This window comes from Bos javanicus, chromosome 22 (genome assembly GCF_032452875.1).
Source record: "Bos javanicus breed banteng chromosome 22, ARS-OSU_banteng_1.0, whole genome shotgun sequence".
Lineage (NCBI taxonomy): Eukaryota > Metazoa > Chordata > Mammalia > Artiodactyla > Bovidae > Bos > Bos javanicus.
Window position 1 is genome coordinate 46,103,970 of NC_083889.1, and position 24,237 is coordinate 46,128,206.

Below are 24,237 nucleotides of genomic sequence, written 5' to 3' on the forward strand. Positions count from 1 at the left end.
TTAACTGATTAAAATTAAATGGAAATAAAGATTCAGTTTCTTGACTGCAGTAGTCACATCTCAAGAGCTCTGAAGTCACATGAAGACTATCATATTAGACAGTAGATACAGATCACTCCCATCACCATAGAGTTCTATTGGACAGCATGGTCTGGAGCATACTTTTGAGAAATGTGAATATCTGAACTCCTCTCATGCTCCTGAAGTTCTGGTCCTAGATAATTCTGCTGCTTCATACAAAGGGCACATGCCCCCCCAAATATTTTTTTCACATTTTTACTTGATAACCTATGTCATCTACCTTCTGGTTACCTGTGAACTTAAAGCAGAAACAAAAGCTGATACCACTTACAAACGGGTTCCTATCTCAGGTTCTTTCTGTTTGTTGTAGGTGAACTGTTCCTGCTTTCCAGTATGATTTTCCTGCTCCCGGTGGTGTGCGGCTGCCCAGAGAGATGCCGCTGTCACTCACCTTCAAATTCTGTAGACTGCAGCCGGCAAGGTCTGGCTGAAATCCCTTCCGACTTGCCTCCTCAGACTCTAACGCTGCACTTACAAGATAACCAGATCCACCAGCTTCCGACTTCTGCATTTAAATCAGTGCCACATCTCACAACCTTGAACTTGTACAACAATTCTCTTTCAAATCTGACCCCCGGAGTTTTCCATGGACTTCAGCACTTGCAGGTCTTAAACCTAACTCAGAACTCCCTGCATTCCCTGGAAAGCAGACTATTCCATTCTCTCCCACAGCTGAGGGAGCTCGATTTGTCATCAAACAATATAAGTCACCTTCCTGCATCCCTAGGTGAGTCTTGGGAGAACCTGACCGTTCTTGCGATCCAGCAAAACCGGCTTCGGCAGCTCGATCGAGCCCTCCTAGAATCCATGCCCAGAATGAAGCGGTTATTTCTCAAAGACAACCTCTGGAAATGTAACTGTCACTTGCTCAGTCTTAAACTCTGGCTGGAGACATTTGTCTATAAAGGTCAGTAACTAATGCCTATCCCTCCATCTGTGTATGATCAACTTAGGAGAAACCTCAATGGTTCTCTGCATTAGAAGGGATGCTGAAAAGTGTTTGAGGGATCTGTGTAAGCTTTTGCGCACTGATGTCATTTCACGGTATGGCAAAAGAGGCAAGTGAGTCATTAAGGGTGACCTGATTTGAAAATCAGGTATTTAAATTCATCTACAGATACGATTCATGGAAACAGCTTTCCACTTTTTTCCCCTCTCCACCCCAACTTTCCACTTTTTGATTAATACCACCATTAAGTTATCTGGAAACTGTAGGCCCTTAAGAAAGAAAGAAATTCAATCCACCTAAATATTGGGTTGGCCAAATTTTCACAAGAAAAGCTTGAACGAACTTTTTGACCAATCCAATAACTACTTAACTCTGAAGTGACAACAAATTCTGATTTTCAAGTGTGATCCAACTGGGGGTATGGTATTTCTCCTTAGGACTGCCCCTCCTTCTTTCTCTGCTTCTGACCATTTGACAGCTATGAAACTTCACTGAGATTACCCATTCTGCTTTAGGAGACACCACTGTTACTAAAACTGAATACAATACGGGTCCCTCTCCAAAGGGAACAAGTATTTCTTTAACCAGATGTCAAAAACAAAGCAAGAGATTCCAGAATATTAAAGATGAGGGGTTCTGGAAATCACTCATGGGTCAGCAAACTATATAGCCTAAGAGCCAGAACTGGCCCACCTATTTTTGTAAATAAAGTTTTGTTGGAACACATTCACATCCATTTATTATTTACTGTCTGGCTGTTTTTGCATTAAAAGGGTGAGGTTGAATAGTTGGGGCAGAGACTCTGGCAAGGCTTAAAAAATGAACTAACTGGCTCTTTATAGGAAAGTTTGCCAACCTCTCCTAACTCAAAGCTAGTCTATTATCAATAGGAAATGGACGCCTGAAGATGTTTAGTGACTTGATGAAGATCACAGAGTAGAAGCAAAGACAAGAGTAGAAGGAGCAGCTTTAGGTCTTGGCCCTGCATTCCCTCCTCTACATCACAGCGCTTTTTGCCTCCTACCTTTTAAGTGTCATTCATTCATTCATACTAAACTTGAGTGAATTTTACATGCCATGGACATTTCAAGGTGCTGAGAAAAAATCAGTGAATAAGAAAATCCCTATCATCATGGGCATTACATTCTGACAGTAGAAACATGTTAAATAAGACAAATATATGTATCTATGTTCAGAGAGCAGTTAGTGCTAGAGGCAGCATGAAGGGAGAGAGTGATGGAATAAGGGTTACGTTTCAGATGTGAAGGACAGGGAAGGCCCCTGCAAGGATGTAATATGGGGGAGCAGAACTGGAATAATGAGGGGAAATGAGCCATGAGATAACTCGGGAAAAGGACAGTAGTTGCAAAGGACCTGAGGTGGAAGTAAGCTTGGCTTCACTGAGGGACAGAAAGAGGGACAAACGGGTGGCTAGAGCAGATGAAGGGAGTGAGAGAGGCTAAGACAGCACAGTAGCCAGGTCATGTTGAAATGTGCAGAGCCGGCTGAGACATTTGGGTTTTATTTTAGGCAAGATGGAAATATCTTGAAGAATTTGTCAGGCAAACAATATGATCTCATTACATTTAAAAAGGTCACTCTGGTGACCAAAGGCTGCAGAAGAAGAATCAGGGGGATGAGGGAGAAAGTGATTTCAGTTTTCCAGGGAAGATGACGGTGGCCCAAACTAGGATGATGAGAAATGATCAACTTTGGGAGATATTTAGAATACTGAACTGATAGAAATTACTAATGGGTCGGAACTGGATATAAGGAAAACAGAGTGTATTACAGTAAATACAATTTTGTTTTGTCCTCCAGGAGTAAGCAGATAAACGGTGATGCCAGTAGCTGACAAGGGTCAGGCTGTGGAATGGGGGAAATGGACGAGTATGTGTGGGAGGTGGTATATCAAGAGCTCAGTGTGGGGCATGTCAAGTTTGAGATGCCCATTACATAGTCAAGGAGTGCTGTCGAGTTGATGGATGTATATCTGAGCCCATAATTTTGGAAGATATCAGAGATCCAGACATGGCTTAGTGAATCAAGAGACTCTGGATAGTTGCAGCAGTTATACAGAAGGAAGTGGAGGAGAACACATGGGTTCAAATAAACACTATTGATTTAAGAATCTATTGATTTAAGAATCTCTCTCAACAATATACTAGTCAATAACTTGTCATTAACCAGTTAATTTTCAAGTTGACCTACAACAGAGGTCATATGATCTGACAAAAGTCTTTCTTAAGGAGGCTTAAAATAAAACTGTTAACATCTAGAGGTGAAGTGGCTTTACTGTGTTCTGGATGAGATAGTAAGCATAAGGCAAACCATCATAGAAAGATGCTTTTCATCAAGGGAGAGTATTTCTTGACAAAAATGGTTCTCAGGTCCAGGAAACTAGAAGCAACATAGGGAGGGATATAGCTCCCCCCTACTCTGCCACAAACTCACTGGTGATCTTTGGGCAAATTAATGATCCTCACTAGCCCTCAGTGTCACCAGGTGGAAACTGGCAGTGTTAAGCCAGGGAGTTCCTAAAACCGATTCTGGTCCTCAGGCTCCATAATGCAATTCAATACTCCCTCGTGGCACAGCTGCCCCACCCAGACAACAGCCTTTCTCTGAAAGAAGGCAAAACTGATCTGGGATAAAAAGACCTGGGTGTCAAAATGACTAAATAAAACCAGCAAATAAATGCAAATGTAGGAGACAATCTGACTACTGATGCATGGAATAAAGGCAAAATAAGGTAATAGCTATTGATCAAGACCTTACTTCCCTCCGAGGGGGAACAAAATACATGGAGGATGAAGCAGGGGATTTTGTAGCCTGGAAGTGTCATTCACTGGTTCCACTGGCTAGAATTCAGTCAGGTGGCTCCAATCTGACCACAAAGGGTGGGGAAATTTCATCTTCCTCTGGACCCGACAATCAAAGGAAAGAAAAAGTGCTTTGATGAGTACTTAATAATGTCTCCTTCAAGAACATGCACATAGATTTTCTAATTAGCATTCCTCTCTCTCCGTTCATAAGTTAACAAATTATCTTTATGCCAATAGTTAACTGTACTAAACATTTATTCTGGGCTAGGAACTGTGCTAAATAGTTGACATACTTTATTCAGCTGAATCCTCAGAGCAATCTTGTGAAGTAAATTTCATTATTACCCTGGTCTCTCACTTTCCAGATGAGCAAGCAGACGCACAGAATGGTCAGGTAACTTGCTTAGGGTTGCAAAGCTAAGTAGTGGTCAGACGCAGGATATGAATCTCGTTTCACCTCAAGACAGGGGTTAAGAGCTGCTAGCTGCCAGATGATGGATAATGAGAGTGTTTGGAAAGCTGGAGCTTCTTGAATTGTCAGCTTCCATGAATCCAGAAGAGATTGAGGCTCTCAAGCTGTCGTTGGCAGATCTGATTTCTGGAGGGTGGCTGAGGAGATGGTGGAGGAAGGCTGGGAAGTGAGTCCTGGCTGAGGACACAGGAGACCATGGAGCTCTTGGTGGCCACAGCCCTGGCCTTCAAGCCACATCCCAGGCTCTAGTCTATGTATTCTCTTGGCTCTGGGTCCTGAGGCCATGCCTCCCACCCTAACAGTTAAAACAGGAAGCTGGTAACAGGAGAAACGAACTTAACCCTGGAGTGGCTAGGTGAACCACCCCAGTTAGGTCTAAGTCAGCTAGTGGAATTGCTGGTTCTCCGGGTTCAGTACTGAAACACTCCCTGAGATGGAGATCTTCAATCATAGCCTGTTGGCACCTTGGGGTCATCCAGAGCAGGCACCCTGCTCCTCTGGCCTGCTGTACCTCAGCTCGAGAAAGGAGAGATTTCTATTATCATTTTGCTTTAGAGTTGAGGTTCTTGCCTCAGAGGATCACTGAAGAAGCCAGATCAGGCCCAGGAGACTCTGGCAATAGGTGATCCAGTTCAAGCAGCAAAAGCAAAAAAGGCGTGAGTGTTGAATTTCGTCATGGCCACCAACCCCAGAGTGACCTGGGCCACAGCAACCCTTGAACTGCAAAATGGCCCTGTCTATTAATAGGTTATAAATTCAGTTAGAATGGATGTGAGGACATTCCCCAAGTTGTGAAGTGCTGTTATAAAGGAAGGTTCTAAACACTGAAGTGACAACCTCCTACATGGGAATTTCTGGTATAGTTTCATAATCCACCATGTACAAAGAAATCTCCAGTCTAACTACGAGTAGTGTCACAATTCATGGAGGTAAGGATCTACTGAGGGTCACTGTGTTAATTCCATGGATTTCACAACATTCCAGAGAGAGAGAGGATGGGAGTATAGTGGGAAAAACTGGGATCATAGGAGTGGGCCAGGTTTCAGTGTTGATCCATCCACTTTTAACCTGAATGACCCTGGACAAAAATTACCCATTTTAGCAGAGTTGTGAGGACTTGTCTAACAGTACTTTGTAATCAAAACAGATACAAGTAAGGTGTTTTTGTGAAAATTACTCAGAGAAGTTTATCTGTCTGAGGTCAAATAGCAAATTGGTGGTCAAATTTGGCCAGGATAGAATCTGTTCATCCACTGCTCTTTCTAGAAAAGGATTTCTAAAGTTCCTGAAATCCCTCCTGTAGTCCACACACCTGAGGAAATCAATCCCCTTACACAGAATGGAAATTGAGTCTTAGAAAGTTTGGTACTCAAAATACTAAATGTTTCAAGGTCTAAAGGAGGCACGTTAATTGTACTTAATCCCATGAATGTAATACATATTCCTGTCAAACCTTCAGATACACAAAAGACTCGCAGGACCACCGACTTCCCCATTTGGCATCACTGAGAGTGTTGGTAGAGACATAGGGTCTTTGAAATTAACACATAACATCACAAGAAGAGACATTTGTTTTCATTATTTATTTCTTAGGTCTCCAGTGGTGATTTGGCACAATAGATTTCTTGTGTGGCAGGGCTCATTAGGGCGTGCGACAGTGCCCTCGGCTGGCCTCCAGCGCCCCTTCCTGTCAGCTTTTGCATTGTTTCCCTTTGGCATTTATAAGGTAACGGTGACCTGGCTTCTAATGAATTCTTGCTCATACATAATTGCCCATTTAGTGTGTGGCATTTTTAGCATGTAGCCAATTTAGAAATCTTAAAATCATAAAATATGGCTGTTAAATTCTTTGACTCCAGGGGGGAAAAAAAGGTGTTTTATAAATTCCATCTGCCTAAGTTTTGCAGGCTGAGGATCTGGGAATTTGGTTACATCAGGTTCTGCTATCATTCTTTGTTTTTGTTTCTTAAAGGGGGAATAACGGACAACATCATCTGTGTGTCACCGGACGCCTGGAAGGGAAAGGACCTCCGTGAAATCCCTCACGAGCTGTACCACCCCTGCCCTTTTCCTTCTCTACACCTGCAGTCCTCACAGGTGCCGCAGCTAGGTGCTGCCCGCCGGGCTGTCCCCAGGCTCTCTGACAGCCACAGCACAGGGGAGCGAGACCACCGGGAGTGTGAGATCAAACCCAAGCCAAGGCCGGCCAATCTGCGCCACGCCGTGGCCACCATTGTCATAACAGGGGTGGTGTGTGGGATCGTGTGTCTCATGATGCTGGCGGCCGCCATCTACGGCTGCACCTACGCAGCTATCACAGCCCAGTACCACGGGGGACGCTTGGCTCAAACCAATGAGCCCACGAAGACAGAAGGAAAAGAGCTGTTTGACAGCTCACTGGCCTGAGAACTTTCATCTCAAATAGGAATAATCATTTTAAACCAGAAAACAGTTTCTGAGTAGGGCTGATGGGTCACTGTTACTGCCTCATTTTCTTTTTCCAAAAGGAAAAAAAAGATGTGTCTGTAAAAAAAAAATATATATATATATATATATATGCATATACATATATATTTAGACTTCCCTTGTGGCTCAGCCAGTGGGTGTCCCTTGTGGCTCAGCTGGTAAAGAATCTGCCTGCAATGCGGGAGACCTGGGTTTGATCCCTGGGTTGGGAAGATCCCCTGGAGAAGGAAATGGCAACCCCCTCCAGTATTCTTGCCTGGAAAATCCTCATGGTCAGAGGGTCCTGGCAGCCTACAGTTCATGGGGTCACATTTATATGTATGCATATATATATTTATGGAAAGAAATTTATGTTGAGATTTTTAAAAAATTTATTAATACCATAGTTGAAATAGATATGATAACTTGTGCTCTGTGCCTGAGAAGTTATGACAATTATTCTACGTGGGAAAGGCTGTCCGTGGAGAAAGGGAAGGTACATCTCTTTCAAGGTACTCTTCCCCGCATTAAGTTGCTTTAACAAAGCAGCTGAAATACAAACACACACGGCAGTCAGCATGCCTGGGAGGTTTATGGTCCACTGGAAAACTGCCCAATTCTGAGTGCCTGGGAAGAAGCTGGTGATCTTACCCACGGGGCAGTGAGTGCTTCTATAATCCAAGTTCATGCTAGACCAGTGATACTTTTAGATGTTAGGTATGTTACCCATTTAGCGGGAGTGTCTGTTGGTTGGGAATTTTGTAGCTTGCCACAAGAGTCAGATTCTATTTAATTTTCTAAATCAGAAAACCATTTGGGGCTCTCTAGGCCACAGAAGAAGAAGAGGGCTCCATGAGTGGATAATACGACTCAGGCGCAAGGTCTGGGGAAGTTTTCTGATGCAAGGGGAAATAACACATAAACAAACACAAAGAGGACGGGGTGGCGGAATTCAGGGCACGTATCACCGAAAGGCCATATCCACCCCGCGATTGGAACCTTCCTTTTATAACTCTCACAGCAGGAACGAATTTAGGGTGGGCTGAGAGCGAGATAATGGCTTATGTGTATCTGTGTCTACGTACAGAGCGCGCAGAGTGCATAGGCTTGTTCAACCACACCCACACATAAACACAGCAATCAGTTTACCCACTAATGAAATGCAGCCGCAGCAGGGTGGAAGCCAGCAGCTGCTGACCACCACCCAGATTGTCTACTCAACACTCTGGGAGAGGAAGTCAGAGGAAGTCTGAAGAGAGTGGGAATTATCAAGAGACTTGAGATATGTGGCAGCAGCCATCCTGAACATTATTTAGGCCAGGGTTTAAAAAAAATCAGGTGTGGCTTGCTTAACTCCACAGACACGGTCCTGAAGACTTGCATGCAAAGGAAATTTTTGTAAATTGAATCATCATTTTAATGCAGTAGGGGAGCTCGCTATTTAAAGGAACCTTTCATGGAATCTTTCTGTAATGGCAATAATTGATTCCAGATTTATGTATTTTGTAAATTTGCATTTTCTCAGGCTAGGATTTCTTAAAGTAGATTCTACCTGTTCTTTCTCTTATGATGCCCCATCTCATATTTAGAGTCACCTGTTAGTATTAAAATCATTACACAGAGGAGTTAAGGACTCAGCAAAAGAAGAGAACAGGGTGAGTTGTCCCTCCAGAGGCCTTGACAGACATCACTAATCAATCCCAGCATTCCTCCCCCTGAGCCCTGATGCACCACAGATGCCTTCTTAAGACAGCACTGTAGGCAACCAGAACTAATCAACTGGAGTTGGTTCAAAGGATAAAGCATATTTGCCACTCAGGGTACTGGCTCTGCATTCACTTCTTCAGGGCATGTAACAGTGTTTTGGATCTTAAATCAGTAGTCTATTCCCTAACCTGGTACATGAATGGGAGGGCCATACAGGCTGGAATACTCTTTCCCTGTCTGATGCAGCCAAAGCCTTGCCCAGCAGTGTAAAGAGGTCAGGGGAAAGACAGATAGACCTACCCTAGCCTACCCTGTGGGACTCACACATCCCAGAGAATATCTATACCTCCTCACAGTGCTTCACAACCACTGTGCCCCCACCCCACAAGTTAAAGATGGGCCAACTCGCTGGAACAGCAATTTTGCTAAATGATTCTTCTGGGGGAAAACATTTACATTTGATGCTAAATTTTTTTCTGAATATTAAAATAAGTCTGGATATGTTAGAGTAGACTGAAAAATTACCATGGATTTTTAAGATCAAAAGGAGATCTCAGGGAAAGCTGGCTTCTGGGATCAGCTCCATCCCAAGCCTGGTGCCCCCTTTCTGCTCTCTTCATGCACTACTTTAGTGGTGAGACTAAGCATCCCGTCTAAGGATGGAGGGATTACTTTCCAGGTAGAAAAAAATCTTCCTTGCCCTGGACCATGAGTCCTTGGCCAAGAAAGCAATATGAGAAACGAAATCGAGGAGATCTTTTTATACATTGTCCTCATTTCACCAAATGTTTTGAGAGTTCGTGCTACATACCATGCATGGTGAGAGGTGTGCTCATGAACATTCATGTAATCTTGGCAACCAACCCGTGAGATACTTGAACAGATATTACATAACCTGGAAACTACTGAGACCAACATCGCGTGCTTCTTTCACTGCTGTGATTTTTTTTGTAATGTATTGATTTATTTGCTTTCACTGCTGTGATTTAAGACATCCAGTGGACTACGTTCTGCCGGAGGTCTGGTGACTGTGCAAGTCGACCCCATCCCCCTGCCCACAGCGATTACATGTCAGAGCTTCCAATCCACCGCAGAAAACCCCGAATGTGGCTAGAATCCTCACTCCTTGACACCCATGTCCTAAAAGATTTCTAGGCACAGATGATAACTTGGGCAAATAGATTCCTGCTTTACGAGATGTCTTTAAGGAAAATTATTAAAACGATACCTTCTTATATTCAGATGTCTATCTTTTGCCTACAGTTACCACAAAGAGAAGTTGGCGATGAAAATAATTACTTACCCTAAAATGTCAACAAGTCTCTCAGCACAGAAAAATATAAATCAAATTGTTTAGATTAACAAATGCAGAGTTATCATTCGTTAATAGGAGAAATGAAATGTTTTCTCTGTAAAAAACTTGCAGATGAAAGACTCAATTTGCAGGGTATTCTGTGAGAACCACAAATTATCTTTCACAACCACTACAGCTCATGAGGGGTAATTTGCAAACGCCTCATAGATTATTTTCAGCTGTTTATTGCTGCTGTCATATTTATAGATTCTCCTATAAAATGCCCTTCCATCATAGAGCCTTACTGAAGGAATACTGTGAGTAAATATCACGTTTATTGTTGATTGCTCTGAGAAAATTTTGTAAAATATAGTTTTTTCATTATATTTAGTGGCACAGTATCACTATTTTTGCTTTGCCAGAGGTCACAAACTCACAATCAGTTCAGTCAGTTCAGTCGCTCAGTCATGTCTGACTCTTTGAGACCCCATAAATCGCAGCACGCCAGGCCTCCCTGTCCATCACCAACTGCCGGAGTTCACTCAGACTCACATCCATCGAGTCAGTGATGCCATCCAGCCACCTTATCCTCTGTTGTCCCCTTCTCCTCCTGCCCGCAAACCCTCCCAGCCTCAGTCACAATAGCAGGACCCAAAAATGTGAGGCATATAATGAGGCTGTAGAAGGAATCTCTGCCACAGAGATTGTGGAGAAAGAAGACATAGTGTCAAATCTATACCTGGAAAGCTTTGAAAATTAAGACAAATATCCCTGACCTTGCAGGAATAATCCTGTGCTTCAGATGATAAAACGTCCATGAACAATGGATGTTTCATATTTTTTCTTACAAAAATGGAAGACTTAAAAGTGAATCACAGGATTTCTTCCTGAAGGCTCTGAAATCTCATTATTCAAGTTAACCAAGTTACTCCAGAAATTAGACACTCTTATCTTAGATCTAAAATATAAAAGGAAGCAGATCAATTTCTAAAATAATCTATCTGTAGCATCGATTATCATAATTATACAACTAACTGTTAGAAATCTGTAACTTTCTATTGCAGGTCAGGAAATAACCATTTTCACTTGGGTCAAACCCACCAGTGTATCCAATGATAATGCTACTAGACAGAAACCTACCAGCAAATGATATTCCAACCCCACATGGTGTTACTGGGTGTGGCTTACACACAACTTCAGGGAAATACCCTGTTTTCCCTTATGATGAAAATTATTTATTTATTTGTGTTCAAACTTTAATAAGGTCTCAAATAAACCTCCCTCCCATTGGGAGAGGCAGGACTGCAATCCCTCACTTTCCTTTCAGAGTCCTGACTGGAGTATCCACATCTAATTTTCACTCTAATGACACTGAATATTCATTTGGATGGATAGGATGTTACCCAGGTTCAAAGGCTTACCAAGAAGAGAAGATAAAGAACCAGAGGACTGGGAATTGGGAAGGTCCTTTGAGAGCAGTTAGTCTAGGTGTTGCAAATTTCAGAATAGCTGTGACCAGCTTCCCTACCTGCTTCAGACATTACTAACAGATCTCAGCAAACTTATCTATTGACCCCAGTCAAAGCCTCAGAATCCTTTTAAATCTCTTTTCTAAGTACCTACTCCTGATCAACTGGAGTTGACTTATGTTTCATATTCTTGTTTTACAAACAGGAAATAGAAGAGTGGAAAATGAAAGGAAGTTTTCCAAAGTCACACAGAAAATTAATTGCAGATCTGATAAATGCAGTTACAGGAGCAAAGGGTTAGCATGTATAATACAACCCAACCTCTACCATTATTCTCTCATTCTGGGGAACCACATTATAAGAACTACAGCATTGTTATATTAATTATTTGGATAAGAACAATAATAGCACTGCCATCAACTTTTATTAAGCACCAGGTTGTGTGCCAGTTGTTTTTAGTGTAATATTTTCATTTTTGTCTAAGTCTCAAATTAAGCAAAACATGAGAGCATTTTACTGCCATACAACAGATGAAGATAATTCATTGGGTTTGGGTAATTTGTTCAAAGTCATGTCATTAATGATTAGTGGAGAAGGAATCTGAATGAAGGATGCATGGGTTTCCTTGGGTTTCTTCTCATGCTTCTATTTACATTTGATTATATTCAGTATTATCCATAATAAATACTTTTTTTAAAAATGACTCCTAACTTTTTGGACTGAATAACCAGGTAACTACAACAAATTAAGCTTGGAGTCAATTGTATTTGATGGGCTTTTGGGAATGAGATGTTTTTGATGGGAGAGGCAGAGACACTAATCAGACAAGGAAGAGTCAAGGGAAAGAGGTCTGGCTTAGGAATCATCACCTCCTGAATGGTGTTAAAAGCCTTGCAAGTGTACAGGAGCCCTGGGGCCCTCCAATATGCATAATCAAGAGATGAACAAAATCAGCAAAGGAGACCTAGAGGGGAGGCAGTGAGGTAGGCAAAGAAGCAAATAAAGAGGTTTTCAAGGAGAGTGTGGTCAGCAAGGTCAAGTGCTGCTGATAGACCAAGGAAAAAGCGCATCTGAAGTTCAGTTTTGGATCTGGTAATGTGGGAGCTGCAAACAACCTTGATGAGAAATGATTCACTATGGGTGAAACCTGGCTGGAGGGGTTCCAGAAAGCATCAAAGAGAGAAAGTGAGAAGAGCACAGAAAAATAAGAAATAACACAAAATAACGTAATAACAGAAATAAGTTTGGCTTAAAAGAACCTTACTATATCAGCAAAAACATGGAAATCGGTCGAAGGAGGCTAGTGAAGTACAAGTATATAAAATGCCATGTGCTGTGTTTTCATTCTGAGCTTTCTTTTTATGTTTTAAGACAATTGTACACTCTAGTCTGCCTAAGCCCGGTCACATATAATTTGGTCTTGAAGTAGGAATGACATTCAGACACTGATCTTGACCTCATGCAGATCTTTTCACCCAGAATAGAATGTGGGAGTTCTTGGTGAGTGCAAACTGTGGGAGGCCATGGGAATAAAGAGCCTTTGATCAGCACTGTCCCTTTCCCACCACAGACTGGCAAAAGCATTTTCCATGTGCAAGAGTCCGCAGACTGAGCCTCCAATCATGCCCTCTCTTCCCAGAGGGGGGAAATGCATGTCAGCTCATTTATCCTCTTTAGCCCTTCACTTAGCCTGAGTCGTATATATACTAGTTTTAACCAAGATCAAAATCCCATTAAGGTCACTAGGAGATTTGCCTGGATAAAGGCAGCTAAATAAATCCCCAAATCTCTCATGAGTTGTGTTGGGTGGGGGGAAATCCCAGAAAGTGTTTTCCACCAAAGCATGTGAGGGCATTTCCAATGTTCTATCAAGCATTACATTGATTACACTGTTCAGAGGTTTATAAACTAAAGTGAAGATTAAGCAAATCACTGTCTTGACTGACAGTGAGAGCATATATTTTTAGAAAGCCCAGGACCTTTGATTGGGATATCTCTATAACCACATATACAAAAATATTAGGCACAATGATGGATACCTTCTGATACAGGAACTTCTGTCTTCAACATCTACTCACACACCTTTGGTTTAAAAATTTTCTTCATTTTTATAAGATAAAAATATGGCAAAATAAGTGAGTGAACAAATTAGCATTTTTGGTATTTTTTTAAAACAGACCGTGACATATTTTTATCTAAAGCAGAAGTTGGCAAATGGTTTCTCTCAAAAGTCAGACAGTAAATATTTTTGGCTTTTTAGTCCATATGGTCTCTACCCAACTACTCAGCTCTGCCATTTGCGCAAGAAGTTGTCCACAGAAAATATGGATAGGGATGTATTTCAATAAAATATTATTTATAAACATAAGTGGTAGGTATCTGACACGGTACTTGCATCCAGTATATATAAAGAACTTATGTCTCAACAATAAAAAGACAAATAGCCTAATTTAAATACAGGCAAAAGATATGAGCAGACATTTCCCCAGTGAAGATATGCAAGGAGCTGGCATGTACATGAGAAGATGCTTGGTGTAGTTAGTTATTAGGGAAATGCAAATCATTTCATTCCCACTAGGATAGCTAAATTGAAAAAGACAGAAATAGCAAGCATTCGTAAGTATGAGGAAAAACTGGAAGCCACGTACAATACTGGTGGGATTGTAAAAAGCTGCTGCTGCTTTGGAAAACAGCTTGTCAGTTCTTCAAAATATCAAATCTAGAATTACCTTATGACCCAACAATTCTATTCCACTTTCTACACAGGAGAAACTATAACATGTACCTGAACAGAAATGTGTACTTAAATGTTCATATCAACATTGGTAATTATTACCAATGTTTTGTTTTGTTTGGTAATTATTACCAATTACCAAAATTATTAGCAATGTTAATAATAGTTGAAAAGTGAGAACAACCCAGAAGTATCCACTAACTGATAAATGGATGAATGTTATACATGCACACAATGGGGTATCATTTGACAGTTTAAAATGCTAAGGTATTGATCCTTGCTACAACATGAACCTTGAAAGCATCAAGTTCAGTGAAAGAAGTGAATCACAAAAGGCCATATGTTGTATGATTCCATTTATCTGCAATGTCCAGAGTAAGCAAATCCACAGAGACAGAAAGGAGATTAGTGGGTTTCCTTGGGCTGGAGTAGCGAGTGGGATATAAAGAGTGAGGAGGGTGTGTGGGTATGGGGTTTTTTTTTGGGAGAATATAAAATTGTTCTAAAGTTAGACTGTGGTGACAGTTGTACCACCTAAAAAATACCAAAACCCAATAAACTGTAGACTTGAAATGGTGAACTTTATAGTAAATGAAATATACCTCAATAAAACTCTTAGAAAAAAAAAGGCAGCATCCTAAATTTCGTTCTGTGGATTAGAGTTTGTCAGTCTCTGTTCTGAGGAATAGGTACAAGAAAGTGTGACTTTCAAAACTTTACTATGAAACATTTAAAGATACTCTAATGATATCCCCTATGCAAGTTTTCACAGGGAACAGCACATGAAAAAAAGCACTGGCTAATGAGTGTGGCCGGTGTAGCATGTATCATTCTTAACAACAGCAGTGATAATTTACCAGCTAACCATTATTGAGCACTCAGCTCTAAGTATTCACCAAGCACTTTCTTTATATAAATTATTTTTCTCAAAAGGAACTAGAGGGGTCCCCCAAAGCTAGGCTGAATCTGGGTACAAGAAATAGACCATTATTGGTTAATTCTTTTCCTTTTCTATGATGATGAAACAAATCTCTATATTTAAAAACTAGGCAATGGCACCCCACTCCAACCCTTGCCTAGAAAATCCCATGGATGGAGGAGCCTGGTGGGCTGTAATCCATGGGGTCTCGAAGAGTTGGACACAACTGAGTGACTTCACTTTCACTTTTCACTTTCCTGAATTGGAGAAGGAAATGGCAACCCACTCCAGTGTTCTTGCCTGGAGAATCCCAAGGATGGGGGAGCCTGGTGGGCTGCCATCTATGGGGTCGCACAGAGTCGGACAAGACTGAAGAGACTTAGCAGCAGCAGCAGGCTGCTAGAAATCCAACCAAAGCACCAATCAACCTCGTTTTACAAATGTGAAAATTCAATCCCAGAGCAAGAAGGGGGAAATGGCCCTGTGCTCACTGCTAAATCCTTGGCTTACACTGGCTTTAATGTCCAAATCCCACCATGACCTTGGAAAGCGGAGTTCTGCCAAAACAGAACTCAAAAACTGGGTATAAGGACCCATAACTCCAAAATTCTGCTGCTGATTTGGGGGTGGAGAATGTGTTGGGGCTTTTGGTAAGGTTTATAAAAGGACAGTGGCTCATGGGAGTGAGTGTCCTGGAGAGTGAGCACAGATTCAGTTTCTCAAAACTCTGGGCTATTTTTACTCCTGGAGCAATGATCCTCAGTGTGCCTGTCACTGTCTACTGTGGTATGCAGAGCAGCTGTTCTCTGTGGCCAACTCTAACTCAGATTCTCTTGCAGACTTGAAATAAAGCATAGTTGGTAGCTACATCACTAGTCCACGTCTCTGAAGTTTGTTATTGTCATTCCTACAGCTTAGAGCCCCTTCTGCCCCTGCAGTGCATTTGTAAGTCAACTTAAAAAAAATTAATGTCAAATACATAAAAAGCCCCATCTCATAGCTGACATGTAGACCACAACTTGCCTTGGGTTCCTCACTTCTCCCTGGAGCATCTGCCCATCAGTCATGCTTTTAGATCCTGAGAGACTCATTTGTGTCTCAGAGAAACCATCGAGACACAACATGTGTGAGGGATCTCACTCAAGATTCCTGGAGAAGTTTGTTCCCTCTGCTGGAACGTTCTTCCCACAGACCTTTGCATAATGGCTGTATCTCATCATTCCAATCTCTGATCAGGTCACCTCCTCAGGGAGGCCTTCTCTGAGTCCCCATCCTCCCTCAGTCTGGAGAAGCACTGCCTCTGCCACATGTAAGTATGAACATGAGCATTCTTCCCTGCCTTTGGTACTCCCAACCACACTTCATTTTTCACAGAGCATCAGCCGCGGCCGGAAATCCCCTCTCCCCCTCCTCCCTTCCGCCCTTCTTCCTTTCTTCCTCCCATTCCTGCAAAGCTTGTCTGCTGTCTGTACCTCCCCCACAAGTGCAGGCTCTCCCCCGTTGGCAGCAGTTTGGTCGGAATGATTCTTCACTGGCAGCTGCCACCCCAGCCTCAAGGCAGGAGAGCCAACAGTGCCCTCTCACCGCATCAAACATCATCCCCCAACTCGCTCCACAAGGCCCTCCGGGGTGCTTGTTCTCAGCTGTATCCCCGGCAACAGGAAAATGGTAGGTGCTAGATATATATACTCATTGAATGATTTAATGAAACAAATGAAGATATGAAATAAGTGCTTTTTGTAAATAAGCCTACACAGGAAAACACTGAATTTGAAAGCACCAAGAGTGAAGTTTGCCTGTCAGGGTAACCCATTTCTCCCCCCACCTCTGCTGAATTTCGGACCAGATGACACTGCATTGTTGTGGGCTGTCCCGTGTGATGTCGGACATTCTGGAGTATCCTTGATCTCTGCCTGCTGGATGTCAGCAGGACACCTCCTAACCAGTCACAGCAATCAAAAATATGTCCAGATGTTGTCAAATGTCTCCTGGGGGTCAAAACTGTCCCTGGTTGAGAACAACTAGCGTGATCAGTAAATATTAACTTCTGCTATAATAAAACATTCCCTTTGCTCACCTATAAACTAGAAGTTTATCCATGGAGACTTGACACATAATTTCTAAATACTAGTTAACTCATATACCACATATATGAAATCCTACCAAAGAAATGTTGATGAGCTGAATATTTGCCTGTAACATTTTGGCACCATTATTTACCCAACTGTAAGGAAAGCTGTATATTAAATAGTACACTCAGTTTAAATAACATGTACCTGACAATAGCTAATGGTCAATGATGTTCAGCAACCTCTTTCTTAATCAACTGGTTAAAATGAGATCTTTTGTCCTAACATCAAGCATCCCCCTTCATTATAAGGCCCAAATTATGCAAATAAGACCACTTAACCTACATTTTCCAATTTTCCCCATGAATGGATCTAACATGCTCTGTGTTCCTTGCAAAGGAATAGTCTAGGAGATCAGAATCTCCCAAAATTTACTAGAAATCCTTAAATTTTACACTTAATACAGGTAATTTTAGGTATATAAATCATTCATGTCTCAATAAACCTGTTAAAATATTCATTCCTGTAACCAATGCCTTTCTTTCTGTTGCTGAACACTTTAGCTACCCTAAGCATCAGGTTAGATGCTTGGACCTCGAAAAACTATCTGCTAATGCAGAGACAACTACTGTGCCAACAACAGTTGCCATCAAAATGGGACACCAGACAGTGTTCCTACTCCTTAAAATATCCATATTGGTCTGCATCACTTCACTGTGGTGTGGATTGGAAGTTTAGCTGCTGAGCGCCTCTCTCAGAGTTTTGGTCGAGTTCTGTGTTCCTACTATTTGGTCAGTAAACTTTGCAAGCATGTGTGCCTATAAGCGTTAGTCGCTTAGTTGTGTTCAACTCTTTGCAATCCCATGAACTGTAGCCCGCCAGGCTCTTCTGTCCATGGAATTTTCCAGGCAGGAACACTGGAGTGGGTAGTATAGAGAACAGGTAAAAATGAACCCCACCTTTCTCAAGTCACTTAGTCAATATTCTTGACATATTTACCATATCAATTCTTACCTCGGCACTGGGAATAAAAATATAATTGGGATGGCCCTTGCCTCTGCAGAGAAATTATTTAGGAAATGAAATTAGAATACCTTAGAAGAGATTTTAGATTTTGATATGTTAAAGTTTACATTTTAAAGCAAATAACTCGGAATTTATTATCTATTACTTTCAAAATTCAGAAATAAGAGCTTTTCAAAAATTGAGATTAAGTATTTTATATTTGTCAGAGGGAGAGTCTAGAAGCATAGGGAAGTCAGAAAACACTCCATGGAGGGGAAGAAGTTCCTTGCCTCCTTATACCTTCCAATTTTTCTGAGCTCCTCCCATCTATGTATTTATTTTCTTCTCCTGGTCCTGTCCACCCCAGCATGATGGAAACAGTGCCTATGACTCTTGGTTTATTGGGCCTGGTCTCTTCATTGAGAGTGTAGTGTAGAATTAACACCATGATCTAGGTAACTTACAGAACTCAAGTCATAACAACTAAGGGCAAAATGGCTTTCTGTAAGTTCAATCCAATGTATAGAATCCTTACTGAGTGTCTACTATACTCCAGGGACTACACTGGGTTATGCTGTGAAGGACAGAAGATGAAAAGTAGGAAGTCTGTGATCTCTAGGAGTTTCTAAATGACTGTTCAGCTTTTCAATTCACTTATCCTGTGCAGACATGGCTTTAAAAATAGCTGCTATTTTAAAGGTCTCGGGTGGGGGGCAGCGAGGATAGGGAGTAAGGGGAGAGACTGTCAATCATAGGGTCTGGTTATTATTCATTTCTATTTAGAGGGCTGGCAAAAGAAAGAGGTCAGGAAATATTTATTGAATAAATGAATGAATGCAGAAGTATATTGCCAATTTGAAGATAAAAATAGGCCACCTCAAATCCTGGTAATTTTTACTTCTTGATATTGATGTTTTTAAAATTTATTTCCTCATTTTATCCCCAAATCAACCCAGAGTAAGGTGAGGGAGATAGTAATCCCAACCTTATTTTAGATAGAACTTCAGGGACCCAAGACCACACATTTAGCAAGTTACAGAGTGACTGACAAGACTATGTGGACCTTACAATCCCAGGTTTACATTTCCAATAACAACAGAAAAATGGATTAGGGGCCTGACACACACAGCAGGTTCTAGCACTCTAGAGAGACTTGGTGGGCCAAAGAGAAAGTCCTACCACTTCTTCCTGTGCAGTGGGAAAGCAATTAAGAAAATTTAGCATGCTAGTGGCAGCTGGAGAGTTGGCAAGTTCCTCAAGAAAAGGACTGTAAGCAACGTCAAAGGCCAAGAAGATGGATGGGGCCCATTTATGCTCTGAGGCTGACGTATATATGGAACCCGGCCCAGTTTGACTGCCCTTTCTTCAAAGATGTCATTGACAGATGAGTATCTAAATGTTTTTGTTTGAAAAAGAAAACAAAAAAAGAGAGAAAGAAGAGAATAACACACACACACACACACACACACACACACACACACACATATAAAACCAAAACAAGAAACTCTTTCTATCGCAAACAGACACATGTAGCCGATGAACATGAGAACACCAGACCAGATCTGGGAGCACTGCAGGCTTTTCAAAGTAGTCCTTGATAATAAACTGCAAAGGTGCACACCTTTCTTTTCAGATAAATTTCAATTCAGCACAAGGATTTCACTGAAATCCCAAATTACTGCCAGTTGGCTGTATCCCATGTGCCGTTGGAGGCACACTGGTTGGGGGACAAGCCTGCTCACATATTCCTCTTCATCTGCCAAAACAAGGTTTCTTCCCCAATTAAAACGGGCTTTTTAATTTTAAAGCAGTAAACAATGTCTACTTAATTTGTCGAGAATACACAGAAGAAAGTGGCCGAACCTAATCATCCAGTGACATGACGGGTGAGTCAGAGCCAGTGAAACGTGGGGAAGTGCTGAGGGGGCCTCTCTGCTTTTGGAGACATACAGGTTCTTTTGAGGTCACTGCCTTCATGATGCTGCATCCATGTCAGCCTTCAGATCAAATATGAGCAATTCTGTTTTATCTTATGTCTACTCAATATACTTTAAAAAAGAAGGTTCATAATCACCAGATTTAAAAGGTAATGACTAAATACCGTTCTCTGGATAACCTTGTTTTTCGTCTTGCTCTGTAACAGCCTCCTGAAAATGGGCACCGGCTGACACACATTGAATTGTAGTGACCAGGAGGATGTCTCTTCCACCCACTCAGGGTGGGCCAACCATGTCTCATGACTTGCCTGTGGTCTCTGGCCAACATATAAATAAACAGTAGACAAGCACACCATTTGGAAAAGTCACGGTCTTCTCCAGACTGGATACACAGTGCCCAGGCTGAGTCCACGTTTCATCCATACTCAGCCAAATAGACATTTATGAAATGTAAGTCATTTGGAAACATTTGAACATGGTTTGTTAACTTGGACAGATGTGGCTGGGATGGGCACAGCTATCTCAGAGCCAAAACAGAGCATCCTTCATGGTGACTTTATGAGAAATTCAAGGAAAACGTTTTAGAAAGAAATTTCAAACAGACAATTTGATTCAGACCATGTTATCAGCTGGTGCATGTGGCCTCAACTCCAGAGAGATAACATGCCTCCAGAACTAGCTGGCTGGGTCAGGCTGGAGGTGAGTAAGGCTGACCTTCAAACAAAAATAAATCTTACTGAGTTAAATGATCCTGTCTCCTACTTTCCTCAAGGAACATGAGACACTAAGAACAAAATGTGAAGACAGCAGCCCTGAATTTTCACAGTCTTTATCTCCTGGCTGATTAGTTATAGGTCTGCCTAGTTGAAGATGAGCTACCGGTCAGATATATATGACCGTCTTCCTTGTCATATCCAATAACCCAGGAATAACCAGGGCAATGGTCACCAAATATTTCAGTCCTGCTAATATTTAATACAATTATGATGTACAGGCTATGTCAGAAAATAAAGCCAAAGAACAACCACTTCAAACATGTCTGATCCATTTCAATTCCATCCCACAGTGTGTGGAGTCACAGAAGTAGATATTCAAAATCATCCTATGGTACAACTTACCAAAAACAAAATGACCCCCTTTGGTAAATCTAGCCAATTATCAGGATGATACTTAGACAGTCTCACCCACTCATTAACCAAAGGGTCCAACAATTATTTATCAGAAACAAACAATGTGCCAGACATACTCTTAGGCTCCATTTTCTCAGCATCTGTTCCCAAAGGAGGGTTTATGGCAGTTTCTGGCCCTATAGGCAAAATATCACCAATGAAAGCCTCCAGTCAGTCAAAAAAATCTACTGACACTCTTAAAAGTGAGAGAGATGGGGAAAGCCAGATATAGGGTTTCTTTGACAATTTAAAACTCGGTCCTGAAATCGCTTTTCCCCTGGTCCCAAACCCAGCACCTGCAGATACATCTAACTCTAATCCCCAGGGGTATTAGGGTGATGAAAATCCCAAGTTCTCCAGAGAAGGGCACATTTCAGCTTCTTTTTGCCAAAAATAAACCCACAATTTCCTTGCATGGCCCCTGTTATCCCAATGACTGAGAGTGGGAGATCTGAAGCTTACTTTAAATTGGCATGGCATCTACTGTCAAGAAATGATCTTCTGCACATACCAACAATTTCCTACTGGCTCAGAGTCTATGGATAAAAGTCCTGGGAAATAGTTCTGCTTTCATGTCAAATTCAACCAGCTGTCAGAACCTTAGGCTGGAGGAGATGATGCCAAGCTGAAGAGGATATAGTTTTTTTTTTTTTTTTCTTTTTTTTTAACCTTTCAAAGCCAACTTTCTGATACATGGAAGTAGCTGATGAATGATGAATGGACATCATGCTCATTTTATATTCATTGATTGAAATACATCATTTACCTGCCACCACGGGAGATTTCCGTTCATCCAGAAGCTGGATGGAGGTACTTGCTGTCACCACATTGCTTTTGTTGACTGTTCCTATAAGAAAAAAAAAAAAAAGATTAGTCACCAATTCTGCACCAGTTCTCACTTCCCAGAACTCAGAGTGGATCCGCCCTGTTAGGCCCAGAGTGTGGGGTAGGCAGTCCTCTCAGCTTAAGAAATCAATGCACCGAGTTACGACACCCGCACTGGGGAACATCTAACCACTTCACATCAAAATTATTAATCACCACAGAGGGACCACATTTTAAAACATTTGTGGTTACTAATATCAGTGTCCCAAAGAAAGGCAACGCCAAAGAATGCTCAAACTACCGCACAATTGCATTCATCTCACACGCTAGTAAAACAATGCTCAAAATTCTCCAAGCCAAGCTTCGGCAATATGTGAACCATGAACTTCCAGATGTTCAGGCTGGTTTTAGAAAAGGCAGAGGAACCAGAGATCAAATTGCCAACATCCGCTGGATCATAGAAAAAGCAAGAGAGTTCCAGAAAAACATCTATTTCTGCTTTATTGACTATGCCAAAGCCTTTGACTGTGTGGATCACAATCAACTGTGGAGAATTCTGAAAGAGATGGGAATACCAGACCACCTGACCTGCCTCTTGAGAAATTTGTATGCAGGTCAGGAAGCAACAGTTAGAACTGGACATGGAACAACAGTCTGGTTCCAAATAGGAAAAGGAGTACGTCAAGGCTGTATATTGTCACCCTGCTCATTTAACTTATATGCAGAGTACATCATGAGAAATGCTGGGCTGGAAGAAGCACAAGCTGGATCAAGATTGCTGGGAGAAATATCAATAACCTCAGATATGCAGATGACACCACCCTTGTGGCAGAAAGTGAAGAGGAACTAAAAAGCCTCTTGATGAAAGTAAAAGAGGAGAGAGAAAACATTGTCTTAAAGCTCAACATTCAGAAAACGAAGATCATGGCATCTGGTCCATCACTTTATGAGAAATAGATGGAGAAACAGCGGAAACAGTGTCAGACTTTATTTTTGGGGGCTCCAAAATCACTGCAGATGGTGACTGCAGCCATGAAATTAAAAGACGCTTACTCCTTGGAAGGAAAGTTATGACCAACCTAGATAGCATATTCAAAAGCAGAGACATTACTTTGCCAACAAAGGTCCGTCTAGTCAAGGCTATGGTTTTTCCAGTGGTCGTGTATGGATGTGAGATTTGGACTGTGAAGAAAGCTGAGCACCAAATAATTGATGCTTTTGAACTGTGGTGTTGGAGAAGACTCTTGAGAGTCCCTTGGACTGCAAGGAGATCCAACCAGTCCATTCTAAAGATCAGTCCTGGATGTTCATTGGAAGGACTGATGCTAAAGCTGAAACTCCAGTACTTTGGCCATCTCATGCGAAGAGTTGACTCATTGGAAAAGACTCTGATGCTGGGAGGGATTGGGGGCAGGAGGAGAAGGGGATGACAGAGGATGAGATGGCTGGATGGCATCACCGACACAATGGACGTGAGTCTGCGTGAACTCCGGGAGATGGTGATGGACAGGGAGGCCTGGCGTGCTGCGGTTCATGGGGTCGCAAAGAGTCGGACACGACTGAGCGACTGAATGGAACTGAACTGAATATCAGTGTTCACTGTGTCAGTTATCATACTTACATTGCCTTTCTAAACACAGCCATAGACAGCTGCTTGAGATAAAGTACTGAAACTATTTTACAGTGAGTTGAGAACTTTAGCTGTGATTTGTTGGTTAAAACTTTACTGAGATATAAAATTTTAATTTCAAGCCAAGTTTTTCTGAGCAAAACTATTCTAAATAGGGACAGAGCTGGAATGAAATCCTTACCGCATACTCTTATTAATGTGGTAACAATATGGTATTAGTATAAAGAGATTTTTAATTACTAGTGATGGTTCTAATACTTATGCATTAAAAGACACTGAACACAAATTCCTAATGCCCATAGTTAATAATTGTTACTCCAGTGGCTGCCTTATAAAAGGTTCAATGAATGTGAGTTGAATGCAATCCAATTGAATTTAGAAGCAGGGAGAAGGCAGATCTGAATTTAAATATACTTATGACCAAAACAATTAAGAATTTTCTGGCCTGAGTTTAAGCCGTAATAAAAACCAGCTTCTTTCCCAGTGTGTATAGGTATTCAATACACAGGAGAAAAACTGAGAGAGCTCCACCATAACACTTGTGTGCGGTGATTTTTAACATTTTCTCCAAATCTAAAGGGGCCACAAAATCTCCTAAGATATTATGTCATCCATAACTTTATCATGAATAAGGTAAATTCCTTTTTATTATGTGATTTCATTCAAAGTTCAGTGAAAACCCCACTTGCCAAAAACCAATTAGACAA

General features: G+C 41.6%; 2 protein-coding genes across 6 annotated transcripts in view; one reads left to right on the forward strand and one right to left on the reverse strand.

Moving 5' to 3' along the window:
• Positions 1–24,237, reverse strand: part of CACNA2D3 (calcium voltage-gated channel auxiliary subunit alpha2delta 3) — a 903,838-nt gene that overhangs the window by 137,662 nt on the left and 741,939 nt on the right. For all 5 annotated transcript variants that reach the window (XM_061396642.1, XM_061396641.1, XM_061396640.1 and 2 more), the window contains one exon: positions 21,842–21,922. In XM_061396642.1, coding sequence (XP_061252626.1) covers positions 21,842–21,922 — 81 coding nt within the window. The remainder of the gene's footprint in view (positions 1–21,841; positions 21,923–24,237) is intronic.
• Positions 352–6,919, forward strand: LRTM1 (leucine rich repeats and transmembrane domains 1; the record flags this gene model as incomplete). The annotated part of the gene is made up of 2 exons (XM_061397352.1): positions 352–988; positions 6,300–6,919. Coding segments are annotated over 2 exons (1,071 nt in total), but the record flags the coding sequence as incomplete, so codon positions are not given.